We start from the raw sequence: 14,942 nt of genomic DNA on the forward strand, positions 1-14,942 counted from the left end.
ACTGTAGTCATACTTGACCATGGTAATGCCAACTGTAGTCATACTTGACCATGATAATGCCAACTGTAGTCATACTTGACCATGGTAATGCCAACTGTAGTCATACTTGACCATGATAATGCCAACTGTAGTCATACTTGACCATGGTAATGTCAAATGAATCAGGACATTTTAACTTTCACCAATCAAAGAGTGTCCTGGATTTCCTTCACCTATGAAGCAGACATTGACCGATGTCCATTGGACTAACTCCAAGATGACGCAGCGAAGGCACTTACAGTGATGAGAGATAGTTAACTTCCCCCTGACGTCAAGCTGCTGCACGACTGACGCTTTTGCCATTCAATAAATGATGCAGCAGATTTATTCTCGGAAGTGAGTGTTTACATGTCTTTGTACTATTCCTTGGCTTTCCAGACCATCTGCCACTCACCTCCATAAGCTGGAGATCTAGATGTCTGTCAGGTTACAGTTTATACCCAGACTGATAATAACAGATGATGATCGGCGATGATGCGGATGATGTAGATGGGAATGGTGATGTGATGACAATAACGAGGAAGATTATGCTAATGTTTGACAGCCTATCACAACAATAAGATACTGACATAGCATGGTTGAGCACAAAAGCTCCACAGGTGAGACCAATGCTTAACTGGAAGTACGTTGGGGAGATTGCAGGGTTAATGTGAAGAAAGGATAGGCCACATTAACACAGACAGTAGGCCCAACACTCACCTGAAAGCTTGTCGGTGTCTAGGTTGCTACAATGTAGCAGAAAAGAAAAAGAGGGGAAAGAGAGTTAATTGAATCATTTAAGTCATTGAAGCACGTCGGGTGCCATAAACCCCATGTACTGTAAAACTTTCAGGAATTAATAAGCTCAATAAAAGTTAGATAAAATGTGCCAATTACAATGCTTTCTTCCTAATCATCTTGGAAAAACAGAATCCTTGTTCATCCTAGGAGTACGATTAACTCACCTCACACTTTTTCTCTCATAGTGTCTGATTGAAGCCTACAGGCTTTGATTAAAGAAATGTGAACTCTCTCTATTATTACTATATCTCTTGACAATGATGAAAATAATCATGGCCTCTAATCCTTCAAGCTGCATACTGGACCCTAATCCAACTAAACTACTGAAAGAGCTGCTTCCTGTGCTTGGCCCTCCTATGTTGAACATAATAAACGTCTCTCTATCCACCGAATGTGTATCAAACTCACTAAAAGTGGCAGTAATAAAGCCTCTCTTGAAAAAGCCAAACCTTGACCCAGAAAATATAAAAAACTATCGGCCTAGGAATCTTCCATTCCTCTCAAAATATTTAGGCAGCAATTAGGCAGCAATTCACTGCCTTCCTGAAGACAAAAAATGTATACGAAACGCTTCAGTCTGGTTTTAGACCCCATCATAGCACTGAGACTGCACTTGTGAAGGTGGGAGATGACCTTTTAATGGCATCAGACCCAGGCTCTACATCTGTCCTCGTGCTCCTAGGCCTTAGTGCTCCTAGACCTTAGTGCTCCTAGACCTTAGTGCTGCTTTTGACACCATCGATCAGCACATTCTTTTGGAGAGATTGGAAACCCAAATTGGTCTAAACGGCCTGGTGTAGATCTTATCTGTCGGAAAGATATCAGTCTGTCTCTGTGAATGGTTTGTCCTCTGACAAATCAACTGTACATTTCGGTGTTCCTCAAGGTTCCGTTTTAGGACCACTATTGTTTTCACTATATATTTTACCTCTTGGGGATGTCATTCGAAAACATAATGTTAACTTTCACTGCTATGCGGATGACACACAGCTGTACATTTCAATGAAACATGATGAAGCCCCAAAATTGCCCTCGCTAGAAGCATGTGTTTCAGACATAGTCAGACATAGGAAGTGGATGGCTGCAAACTTTCTACTTTTAAACTCGGACAAAACAGAGATGCTTGTTCTAGGTCCCAAGAAACAAAGAGATCTTCTGTTGAATCTGACAATTAATCTTAATGGTTGTACAGTCGTCTCAAATAAAACTGTGAAGGACCTCGGCGTTACTCTGGACCCTGATCTCTCTTTTGAAGAACATAGCAAGACCATTTCAAGGACAGCTTTTTTCCATCTACGTAAGATTGCAAAAATCAGAAACTTTCTGTCCAAAAATGATGAAAAATTAATCCATGCTTTTGTCACTTCTAGGTTAGACTACTGCAATGCTCTACTTTCCGGCTACCCGGATAAAGCACTAAATAAACTTCAGTTAGTGCTAAATACGGCTGCTAGAATCCTGACTAGAACCAAAAAAATATATCATATTACTCCAGTGCTAGCCTCCCTACACTGGCTTCCTGTCAAGGCAAGGGCTGATTTCAAGGTTTTACTGCTAACCTACAAAGCATTACATGGGCTTGCTCCTACCTATCTCTCTGATTTGGTCCTGCCGTACATACCTACACGTACGCTACGGTCACAAGACGCAGGCCTCCTAATTGTCCCTATAATTTCTAAGCAAACAGCTGGAGGCAGGGCTTTCTCCTATAGAGCTCCATTTTTATGGAATGGTCTGCCTACCCATGTAAGAGACGCAAACTCGGTCTCAACCTTTAAGTCTTTACTGAAGACTCATCTCTTCAGTGGGTCATATGATTGGGTGTAGTCTGGCCCAGGAGTGGGAAGGTGAACGGAAAGGCTCTGGAGCAACGAACCGCCCTTGCTGTCTCTGCCTGGCCGGTTCCCCTCTTTCCACTGGGATTCTCTGCCTCTAACCCTATTACAGGGGCTGAGTCACTGGCTTACTGGGGCTCTTTCATACCGTCCCTAGGTAGGGGTGCGTCACTTGAGTGGGTTGAGTCACTGATGTGATATTCCTGTCTGGGTTGGTGCCCCCCCTTGGGTTGTGCCGTGGTGGAGATCTTTGTGGGCTATACTCGGCCTTGTCTCAAGATGGTTGTTGAAGTTGGTGGTTGAAGATATCCCTCTAGTGGTGTGAAGTGGGTGGGGTTATATCCTTCCCGTTTGGCCCTGTCCGGGGGTGTCCTCGGATGGGGCCACAGTGTCTCCTGACCCCTCCTGTCTCAGCCTCCAGTATTTATGCTGCAGTAGTTTGTGTCGGGGGGCTAGGGTCAGTTTGTTATATCTGGAGTACTTCTCCTGTCCTATTCGGTGTCCTGTGTGAATTTAAGTGTGCTCTCTCTAATTCTCTCTTTCTTTCTCTCTCTCGGAGGACCTGAGCCCTAGGACCATGCCTCAGGACTACCTGACATGATGACTCCTTGCTGTCCCCAGTCCACCTGGCCGTGCTGCTGCTCCAGTTTCAACTGTTCTGCCTTATTATTATTGGACCATGCTGGTCATTTATGAACATTTGAACATCTTGGCCATGTTCTGTTATAATCTCCACCCGGCACAGCCAGAAGAGGACTGGCCACCCCACATAGCCTGGTTCCTCTCTAGGTTTCTTCCTAGGTTTTGGCCTTTCTAGGGAGTTTTTCCTAGCCACTGTGCTTCTACACCTGCATTGCTTGCTGTTTGGGGTTTTAGGCTGGGTTTCTGTACAGCACTTTGAGATGTCAGCTGATGTACGAAGGGCTATATAAATCCATTTGATTTGAACCCCTCTCTGGAAATGCAATTTCCTTGTTAATTGGAGCCAACATTGTTGAACAATATTTGAACTATTCAAGTCAGAATTCTCTAGGCTGAAATGGATGGCTGGGCAGAAATGACCGCCTAAAAGACAACCACTTAACATGCTGTCATTAGTATTAGCCTAATATATGCACCTATAAAAGCATCTTCCCTGCTGGCATTTGCTAGCCTTTTATTGGCTCGTCTTGGACTGCCAAATTAAGAGCAAAAGTAAACCTGGTAAATGACTTGTGTAATTGGAATGTGCAACCTGCATTGCACCTATTACCTTCCGCTGTAATTTATCATTGTTGATGCTAAAATCCGCCCTTTTGAAAGCTGCGATGCCCTTTGTCACTTCAAGGGAATTAGCTTGTAGCTGCTAATGTGTTTTCACTAGAAGAGTAACACTGATCTTCACTGTGGCAGGAAGATGTCCTTGGCATTCCAGCTGTGTGTTCATTAACATAAGCATTAACATAATCCCAAAATTGAACAGAATGTTCAGAAGTATTCATTACTTTGAGAGAAGTCTGGGAGAATCCTGGCCTGCGGCGTTTGCAAGGAGTGCTCTGTGTGTGTTTCTCTATTTGTTCAGCTAAGCTGCAGGGACTTTGAAGGACAAGCTAATCTCCATAACAAGGGCTTGGACTTTAAATGTTATAATGTGAAATTGTTCACGTTGGGGGAGCAAGTTGTTAAGTGCTCAATGAATCCTCATTTCCATTCTGCCAAAGGCAATCAAGTCAACAGGCTTAAACAATGAAACGTTAAACTTTTGCCACTTCAGGAGAGAAAGGCTTTTAAAGGGGAAGTTCAGGATTTATAACTTGATATTAGGTGGTTCCTCACCCTAAAAATACTCTGTAGGCCAGGAGAAACTGTAATTCATGGTTCAGTTTTCTTTAAAAAACTGTCTCTGTTGTTGCTGCTATATTACACTGATGCTCAACAGTCTTTTACATGTTGTCATTACCAAGTGAGGGATTTCTTTTATTGCAAAAAAAGGATTGTAAGTGCCGTGTGAAGAATAACACAGCATAAAAAAAATCTGATGTGGTCTATGCATGGTAAATTACACAATATCGTACTGATTCTGATTATCCACCATCTACTCTGTTGTTGCTTAGTTCTGCAAAACACTTGGTCGAGCATACAAGGATGCTGCATGTTCAGGAATTGTAAATGTGCCTGTGCTATGTGTTCCTTTAATCTAATCAATGTTACAAACCATGTTAGAAACCATGTTACAAACCATGCATGTTGCAGAGAGGGAACATACTTATTCTGCCTTCCGTCTATGGAGTAGAAGAGCTCCTGCAACTCCTCAGTGGTGAGAATCCCGTCGGCAAAATAAGCATTGAACTCATCAAACGACAGTTTTCCGTCATCTGAAAAGACAACACCACAGTTTACTGTGCATCCTTGACTGAGACACATGGCCAAAAGGAAATCAAACCAGGGTTTAAATAGTATTTGCGGTCTTTCAAATACTTGACTGTTTAATGGACCTGCCTTGAGAGCCAGATGGTTTGGGTTCCCATTGGTTGCATACATGCAAGCTCAATCAAGAGCAGCTTAAAGTATTTGATATAAAACAAATACTATTTGAACCCAGGTCTGGAAGAAATAGAACTGGCCTACATCATAGCTTCAAATGCTTTGTACCAAATGGCACCCAGTCATATGGGCACTGGTCAAAAGTAGTGCACTATAGAGAGAATAGGGTGCCATTTGGGACGCATTCGATGACTTTGCTGAATACAACCACAAGTGGCAGTTGTTGATGTTTGTTACATTTTGTACTAAGCACTAGCATAAGGCACAGAAAGAGCTCAGTGCCCTTAGTTGCCTTAGTGCCCTTAGTTGTCTGATTTGTGACAAACATGTTCCTGGTGTCAATCTGTCGCTTGGCAGGAGAACTAGACAGACAAACGTTGGAGCCAGCAGCCGGTTAGCCAGACCTGGCGTGCTGAAGGACAGAAGGAAGTCATCAGCAGATTTATAACACTTTGGTTATGTCCCAAATGGCACCCGGTTCCCTATATAGTGCACTACTTTTGACCAGGGCCTATAAAGCTCTGGTCAAAAGTAGTGCACCATATAGGGAATAGGGTGCCATTTGTGAATCGAAATTTGAAAGGGCAAACCATACCCAAACCATAGAAGTCAGAATCATTCTATGTCTATGATCCAAACAATCAAAAAGAAGTGTCAGAGCAGCTTTCCAGCAAACTGCCCAAATAATCAGGCCAATCTGGCCAAATTGCACACGACAAGGTAACAATGAATATAATTCAATATGCCAGAAGTTCCAGACAGTTGATTCGCCTCATTTCAAGGGCAAATTTGAGGACCATCTGTTTGGCTAGGATCTGTCTCAGACCTCATCATGGCTGTTCTGAATTTGTAATGCGCTGGCTGGGAGGATGATGCAAGGCCTTTACCGCGACCTCCTTTCACCTGAAATAGCTAACGACGACCCAACCAAACGGCTAATACACTTATACAAGCTGCATCAAACAGATCCAAAGACATCGCTTACAACTTCGTTGTGGTAATAGGAAGAGGGACATTTTTACACAATGAAAAGGTTCTTTGTTCAAAGCGGTCCTATCTGATGCAGTCAGTGGCTTTGTGCAGATCAGCAGAAAGAAGAACAGGCTAAGGGTTATAATACGAAGTAGATATGCAGGAAATATGGTACAACATTGTGATGCTTGATCTAGAAAACAATGGGAGGCTGTCTGTCTGCACTCTTTTATAGTTATTTTTTTCAAAATGTCAGCCACAGGTGGCTAGGTTTCAAAAACAGGATCAAATAATAGGAAACACAATTAATCTAGTACATGTTGTTCCAGTAAGTGTTGTTCCAGTACATGTTGTTCCAGTTCCAGTACATGATGATCTAGTAAATGTTGTTGCAGTACATGTTGTTCTAGGAGATGTTGTTCCAGTACATGTTGTTCCAGTAGATGTTGTTCCAGTTCCAGTACATGTTGTTCCAGTACATGTTGTTCTAGGAGATGTTGTTCCAGTACATGTTGTTCCAGTACATGTTGTTCCAGTAGATGTTGTTCCAGTTCCAGTACATGGTGTTCTAGTAGATGTTGTTCTAGGAGATGTTGTTCTAGTACATGTTGTTCTAGGAGATGTTGTTCCAGTAAATGTTGTTGCAGTACATGTTGTTCTAGGAGATGTTGTTCCAGTACATGTTGTTCCAGTACATGTTGTTCTAGGAGATGTTGTTCCAGTACATGTTGTTCCAGTACATGTTGTTCCAGTAGATGTTGTTCCAGTAGATGTTGTTCCAGTAGATGTTGTTCCAGTTCCAGTACATGGTGTTCTAGTAGATGTTGTTCTAGTAGATGTTGTTCTAGGAGATGTTGTTCTAGTACATGTTGTTGCAGTACATGTTGTTGCAGTACATGTTGTTGCAGTACATGTTGTTGCAGTACATGTTGTTGCAGTACATGTTGTTCCAGTACATGTTGTTCCAGTACATGTTGTTCCAGTACATGTTGTTCCAGTACATGATGTTCTAGTAAATGTTGTTCCAGTACATGATGTTCTAGGAGATGTTGTTCCAGTACATGATGTTCTAGGAATGTTGTTCCAGTACATGATGGTCTGGGAGATGTTGTTCAAGTAGATGTTTTTCTAGGAGATGTTGTTCCAGTACATGATGTTCTAGTAGATGTTGTTCCAGTACATGATGTTCTATGAGAGGTTGTTCCAGTACATGTTGTTCCAGTACATGTTGTTCAAGGAGATGTTGTTCCAGTACATGTTGTTCCAGTACATGTTGTTCCAGTACATGTTGTTCCAGTAGATGTTGTTCCAGTAGATGTTGTTCCAGTAGATGTTGTTCAAGTAGATGTTGTTCAAGTAGATGTTGTTCAAGTAGATGTTGTTCCAGTAGATGTTGTTCTAGGAGATGTTGTTCCAGTACATGTTATTCTAGGAGATGTTGTTCCAGTACATGTTGTTCAAGGAGATGTTGTTCCAGTACATGTTGTTCCAGTACATGTTGTTCCAGTACATGTTGTTCCAGTAGATGTTGTTCAAGTAGATGTTGTTCTAGGAGATGTTGTTCCAGTACATGATGTTCAAGTAGATGTTGTTCAAATAGATGTTGTTCTAGGAGATGTTGTTCCAGTACATGTTATTCTAGGACATATTGTTCTAGGAGATGTTGTTCTAGGAGATGCTGTACTAGGAGATGTTGTTCTAGGAGAGCTTGTTCTCGTACATGTTGTTGTAGATAATATACAGTGGGGCAAAAAAGTATTTAGTCAGCCACCAATTGTGCAAGTTCCCCCACTTAAAAAGATGAGAGAGGCCTGTAATTTTCATCATAGGTACACTTCAACTATGACAGACAAAATGAGGGAAAAAAATCCAGAAAATCACATTGTAGGATTTTTAATGAATTTATTTACAAATTATGGTGGAAAATAAGTATTTGGTCACCTACAAACAAGCAAGATTTCTGGGACAATGGTTTTCCATTGTCTCCTTATATGGCTGTGATTGCGCAAGGAATGAGCCTACACTTTCTGTCGTTCCCCCAAGGTGTTAGCAGCATTGTGACGTATTTGTAGGCATATCATTGGAAGATTGACCATAAGAGACTACATTTTCCAAGTGTCCGCCTGGTGTCCTGCGTGGAATTCGGTGCGCAATTGCCAGCTGCTTGTACTTTTCCATTTGATTGAGGGGAGAAACCATGCTTCCATGAACGATATATCATTAAAGAGATATGTGAAAAACACCTTGAGGATTGATTCTAAACAACGTTTGCCATGTTTTCAGTCGATATTATGGAGTTAATTTGGAAAAAAGTTCGCGTTTTGAGGACTGAATTTTCGGGTTTTTTTGGTAGCCAAATGTGATGTACAAAACGGAGCTATTTCTAATACACAAAGAATCTTTTTGGAAAAACTGAGCATCTGCTATCTAACTGAAAACATAATTGAAAACATCAGAAGTTCTTCAAAGGTAAATTATTTTATTTGAAGGCTTTTATGTTTTTGTTGAAATGTTGCGTGCTGGATGCTAACGCTAATGCTGACGCTAAATGCTACGCTAGCTAGCTACTTTTACACAAATTATTGTTTTCCTATGGTTGAGAAGCATATTTTGAAAATCTGAGATGACATTGTTGTTTACAAAAGGCTAAGCTTGAGAGATGGCATATTTATTTCATTTCATTTGCGATTTTCATGAATAGTTAACGTTGCGTTATGGTAATGAGCTTGAGTCTGTATTCACGATCCCGGATCCGGGATGGGGAGATCAGAAAGGTTAAGAGGCTCCTCTGTCCTCCACTCATTACCTGTATTAATGGCACCTGTTTGAACTTGTTATCAGTATAAAAGACACCTGTCCACAACCTCAAACAGTCACAATCCAAACTCCACTATGAACTGCAAAATGATCACAAGAACGGTGAGCAAAAATCCCAGAACCACACGGGGGGACCTGGTGAATGACCTGCAGAGAGCTGGGACCAAAGTAACCAAGCCTACCATCAGTAACACACTACACCGCCAGGGACTCAAATCCTGCAGTGCCAGACGTGTCCCCCTGCTTAAGCCAGTACATGTCCAGGCACGTCTGAAGTTTGCTAGAGAGCATTTGGATGATCCAGAAGAAGATTGGGAGAATGTCATATGGTCAGATGAAACCAAAATATAACTTTTTGGTAAAAACTCAACTCGTCGTGTTTGGAGGACAAAGAATGCTGAGTTGCATCCAAAGAACATCATACTTACTGTGAAGCATGGGGGTGGAAACATCATGCTTCGGGGCTGTTTTTCTGCAAAGGGACCAGGACGACTGATCCGTGTAAAGGAAAGAATGAATGGGGCCATGTATCGTGAGATTTTGAGTGAAAACCTCCTTCCATCAGCAAGGGCATTAAAGATGAAACGTGGCTGGGTCTTTCAGCATGACAATGATCCCAAACACACCGCCCGGGCAACGAAGGAGTGGCTTCGTAAGAAACATTTCAAGGTCCTGGAGTGGCCTAGCCAGTCTCCAGATCTCAACCCCATAGAAAATCTTTGGAGGGAGTTGAAAGTCTGTGTTGCCCAGCAACAGCCCCAAAACATCACTGCTCTAGAGGAGATCTGCATGGAGGAATGGGCCAAAATACCAGCAACAGTGTGTGAAAACCTTGTGAAGACTTACAGAAAACGTTTGACCTCTGTCATTGCCAACAAAGGGTATATAACAAAGTATTGAGATAAACTTTTGTTATTGACCAAATACCTATTTTCCATCATAATTTGCAAATAAATTCATTAAAAAAATCCTACAATGTGATTTTCTGGATTTTTTTTCTCATTTTGTCTGTCATAGTTGAAGTGTACCTATGATGAAAATTACAGGCCTCTCTCATCTTTTTAAGTGGGAGAACTTGCACAATTGGTGGCTGACTAAATACTTTTTTGCCCCACTGTGCATGTGCCTTCATCATCTGACTCTGACCTTCTTTCATTTCGATGAGGGGATTGGAGACCTCCCAGGTTTCGCTGTCAAAGCCACCAGATTTGATGCCTTGCTCTTTGGCAGCCTAATGGTGACTACTGGGAGCTTGTTCACTTCTCTGACAGTTCTGAGTTAAAATGGCTTACTAAAATGTGTTGCTCCTCTAGGTCGTTCCAGGACGACCTAGAGGAGCATATTATTGCCATGCCTACGGCTTATTTCATCCATTATTACTGATGTGTCAGAATGAAGGAAAAGCGATTGAGTCGCCTGTTGTGGGATGAAAGTCCTCAATAGGAATGTACCTTACTTGACAGAAGAAGACAGCAATCCCTTGTGACTGGATATGTAGATCATTGCCTTATCTTTCACTGTATAATGCAGTTCATACTCTCTTACTCTGACTTGGCACCATTTCAACTTTCATTATATTTAATTATATCAGTGATACAGGAACTAACACAAGGCCTTTGGAACATTGTGTAACACTCATTGTAAGATGATAATATTACACCTGTCATGGCTTGATTGACAAGCAGGGCACTGTTAATTTAAGCACAATTTATGAAACCTACAGTATACATGATGACCTGACCACGGTTAGGAAAACCTCCTGGCCCTAAATATGGTTAGGAAAAAAATCCTGTTCCTACATAAGCTATGATTTAACTGTCCTGTCATTTTAGCCTCCAGCTAAATCAGGGAGTGACTCAAGCTCCATCTTAGTCAGAACGATGCCTATCAAGCCTGGCCACTCTCCTCCTCTCGCTACTTTCCAACGGCCATACATTCACCCTCCCTCCAATCTGCCCTGTCAGATTACATCAACAGATGCCCACAAAGCGTGCACAACAACAGTACCAGTAAGCCTCGCTGAAAGTCTGTCAACTGTGGAAAGAGAGAGGAAAGAGACAAAGAAAGAGGGGGATAAGAGAGAGGGAGCGAAAGGGAGAGAAAATGTAGAATGGAGCGAGAGAGAGGAAGAAGGAAGGAAGGGGAGAGAGCGAGAGAGAGAAGGGGAGAGAAACAGATACAGAGATTGAGTTGAGGTTAGCATCTGGTGGACTGTTGAATCTGGCCAAAGTAATAAGATGTCATTTTGCAGAGCAGGAACATGTGGCATAGCAGAGAAGTAGCTTTCAAATAATATTGTCCTGACTCATTCCTCCCACCATTCAATTTACTCGTCAATTTACTCATATCTAATTATATTACATTATTGCTATGCTTGGAGATGTGAGGGAAAGTCTTCATAAGGACATCCAGATTGACGTGTTGTTGTAATTTTATTGACGAAAAGACATCAATCGAATAGGCGGATGACAGCTATTAGTTGACACAGCTGATTGTGTTATGTAAAAAAAACCTATGAGAGACATACAGTCAACGCTTCGGGTGTGAAGTTTCCCCTACGTACTGATCTAGGAGCAGCTTCCCCACCCGAATCCTAAAATGTTAAAACAGACACAATGTTAAAACAGCGACTAGGTGTAACCTCAGCATACTCCTACAGACAAGTCTTCAAGGCCAAGCAGAGAGCGCCACTGTTGCAGAGTCCATAAGACAACCATCCTCTGACAGTGAGAAATAATGATACATTTCGACGACACTCACTCGAACAGAAATCTCCACCCTGCACAGCCAGAAGAGGACTTGCCACCCCTCGAGCCTGGTTCCTTTCTAGGTTTCTTCCTAGGTTCCTGCCTTCTAGGGAGTATTTCCTAGCCACTGTGCTTCTGCATCTGTATTGCTTTCCCTTTTGGGTTTTATGCTGGGTTTCTGTATAGCACTTTGTGACAACTGCTGGTGTAAAAAGGACGTTATAAAACAAATGTTATTAATTGATTGAATATTCGGCATTCTGAGTGAAATGTAAGTGTTACGAACAAATTATTTAAGCAGTGGACTAAATGTGCACTCAAACATACTAACAAATGAAAATATATTTTATATTTGAGATTCTTCAAAGTAGCCACCCTTTGCCTTGATGACAGCTTGGCACTCTTGGCATTCTCTCAACCAGCTTCATGAGGTAGTCACCTGGAATGCATTTCAATTAACAGGTGTACCTTGTTAAAAGTTAAATAGTGGAATTTCTTTCCTTCTTAATGCGTTTGAGTCAATCAGTTGTGTTGTGACAAGGTAGGGGTATACAGAAGATAACCCTATTTGGTAAAAGACCAAGTCCATATTATGGCAAGAACAGCTCAAATAAGCAAAGAGAAACAACAGTCCATTATTACTTTAAGACATGAAGGCCACTCAATCTGGAAAATGTCAAGAACTTGTGCAGTTGCAAAAACCATCAAGCGCTATAATGAAACTGGCTCTCATGAGGACCACCACAGGAAAGGAAGACCTACCTCTGTTGCAGAGGATACGTTCATTAGAGTTACCAGCCTCAGAAATTGCAGCCCAAATAAATGCTTCACATAGTTCAAGTAACAGACACATCTCAACATCAACTGTTCAGAGAAGACTGCGTAAATCAGGCCTTCATGGTCAAATTGCTGCAAAGAAACCAGTACAAAAGGGCAGCAATATGAAGAAGAGATGTGCAAGGGCTAAGAAACACGAGCAATGGACATTAGACTGGTGGAAATCTGTCTTTTGGTCTGATGAGTCCAAATTTGAGATTTTTGGTTCGAACCGCAGTGTCTTTGTGAGACACAGAGTAGGTGAGCTGATGATCTCCGCATGTGTGGTTTCCACAGTGAAGCATAGAGGAGGAGGTGTGATGGTGTGGGGGTGCTTTGCTGGTGACACTGTCAGTGATTTATTTAGAATTCAAGGCAAACTTAACCAGCATGGCTACCACAGCATTCTGCAGTGATACACCATCCCATCTGGTTTGCACTTAGTCCCACTATCATTTGTTTTTCAACCTCCAGGCTGTGTAAGGGCTATTTGACCAATAAGGAGAGTGATGAGCGCTGCATCAGATGACCTGGCCTCCACAATCACCCGACCTCAACCCAATTGAGATGGTTTGGGATGAGTTGGACCACAGAGTGAAGGAAATGTATCCAACAAGTGCTCAGCATATGTGGGAACTCCTTCAAGACAGTTGGAAAAGCTGGTTGAGAGAATGCCAAAAATGGCAATGCTGTCATCAAGGTATAATATAAAATATATTTTGATTTGTTTAACACTTTTTTGGTTACTAGATGATTCCATGTGTTATTTCATAGTTTTGATGTCTTCACTAGTATTCTACAATGCAGAAAATAGTAAAAATAAAGAAAAACCCTTTTGACTGTCCAAACTTTTGACTGGTACTGTATGTACCAATCCCAGATTGCCCCTTTAACCAATATTCATTGCCCATATACTACAGTTAATACTGCAGCATCAATATATTCAATAGCATCCCAGACCAAACGATCAAGTTTCAAAACATATTGAAGAAGGTTTGAGGGGGGGGACCTTGAACCTTCTTTTCCATATGGCTGAGAAGGAGGTTAGGAGATAGGATGTGAGGAATTGTCGAAAGACAAATTGAGATAGAGCCCAGAAGTTTTTTCCCTGATCATGTGACCTGGCCAGGAAACACTCCTCCTGTGTTATGAATGGATTAGCTGTGATTGGACTAGCTTTGATTGGATTACCAGTAATTGTTCACCAATCAGTATATCATGGAGAGAAGTTGGCTCTACATATGAAATCCAACCCTTTATTCAAATGCCATCATGAGAATAGACTTCCATTCCAATTGATTGGTTTCTGTACCAACTCAACAGAATGTCTGATAGTAAGCTACTGTAGCCTACATTGTTTCCAAGACACATTTTCTGCAGTCAAAGCAATATTCCTCCTCCTTGCCAGGGTTTTAATTGGGCGAGGAAAGTGGGACGCACTGAAGTGTGAAGAGAGAAAAGCCTCACTTGAGGCTCACTTGTTTCCTTCATGCGAGTCATTTGGCTCTTTGATTGAACAAAACATAACAACAACTGCATATTCCCCCATAAATGGTATCCTGTGTGAGGACGATACTTTAGAAATGGAATAGGGTGAATGAGAAAACGACAAATTCACATGAGACAAAATGAATCATCACTTGACAAGTAGAGTTGTTGTATACTCACCATTCTTGTCAGCACGACGGAACATCTGAAATTAAAAGGGAAACATTTTAGGTAGAGCTTTTAACAAAGTGTCACAATAGGCTTTCTCTAAAAGCTATTTCAAATCAGGGTAATTCATCAAAAAGACAGTTCCCAGGAGCTCTGGTCATCTTTTATGCCCATAGAGCATTTCATAGGCAGGCTATTCCAATCCTTTTTGAATGAGGTACCATAACAAGGAAACAAGCATACAGAGAAAGGTGTACATCCACTTGTCTGGGCATTTAGTCATACTCATAGGATTACCTTGTGAACAAATCAAAACTAACTCAATCTATTACATTTGGCAAGCAATTGCTCATCCTCAAACTGATTTCTCCATCACTTGGGATAAGTGAAGACTAATGGCCTTAGACATCAGGGGCTGTGTCCACAAAGAGCCTCAGAGTAGACAAGTGCTAAGAGTAGAGACATTCTACTCCTATGGGTAGAAATAAAAGCTATGCATGAAGCCATTTTAGGCATAATAGTCACACCTTGTCGACAGACACTTAGAACACCCCGTGAGCTGTCCTAACCAGTTAAGAGTTAACAGCAAGTGACTTGATAATTTTTTTAAAGTCAGTGGTTCCTGCGCCACTGTTGCAGGAGAACTTTCCTGAAATGCAGGACATTTAAAACGTGTAGTGTATTTGAGGTTTAAAAAGGCTTCTGACGTTTGTAATTTCCACTCTGACATTTCCGACTTGTGTCAAATGTGTCAACC

The 14,942-nt window shown here is 41.6% G+C and overlaps 1 protein-coding gene across 2 annotated transcripts in view; it reads right to left on the reverse strand.

Annotated features, from left to right (window-relative positions):
• Positions 1-14,942, reverse strand: part of necab3 (N-terminal EF-hand calcium binding protein 3) — a 54,962-nt gene that overhangs the window by 25,786 nt on the left and 14,234 nt on the right. Inside the window, exons 2-4 of one of the 2 annotated variants that reach the window (XM_036984132.1) lie at positions 14,198-14,222; positions 4,900-5,008; positions 739-764 (exon numbers count right to left, since the gene is read on the reverse strand). In XM_036984132.1, coding sequence (XP_036840027.1) covers positions 739-764; positions 4,900-5,008; positions 14,198-14,222 — 160 coding nt within the window. The remainder of the gene's footprint in view (positions 1-738; positions 765-4,899; positions 5,009-14,197; positions 14,223-14,942) is intronic. The other variant, XM_036984133.1, reaches the window with a different exon arrangement.

Source organism: Oncorhynchus mykiss, chromosome 7 (assembly GCF_013265735.2).
Source record: "Oncorhynchus mykiss isolate Arlee chromosome 7, USDA_OmykA_1.1, whole genome shotgun sequence".
NCBI classification, from domain to species: Eukaryota; Metazoa; Chordata; class Actinopteri; order Salmoniformes; family Salmonidae; genus Oncorhynchus; species Oncorhynchus mykiss.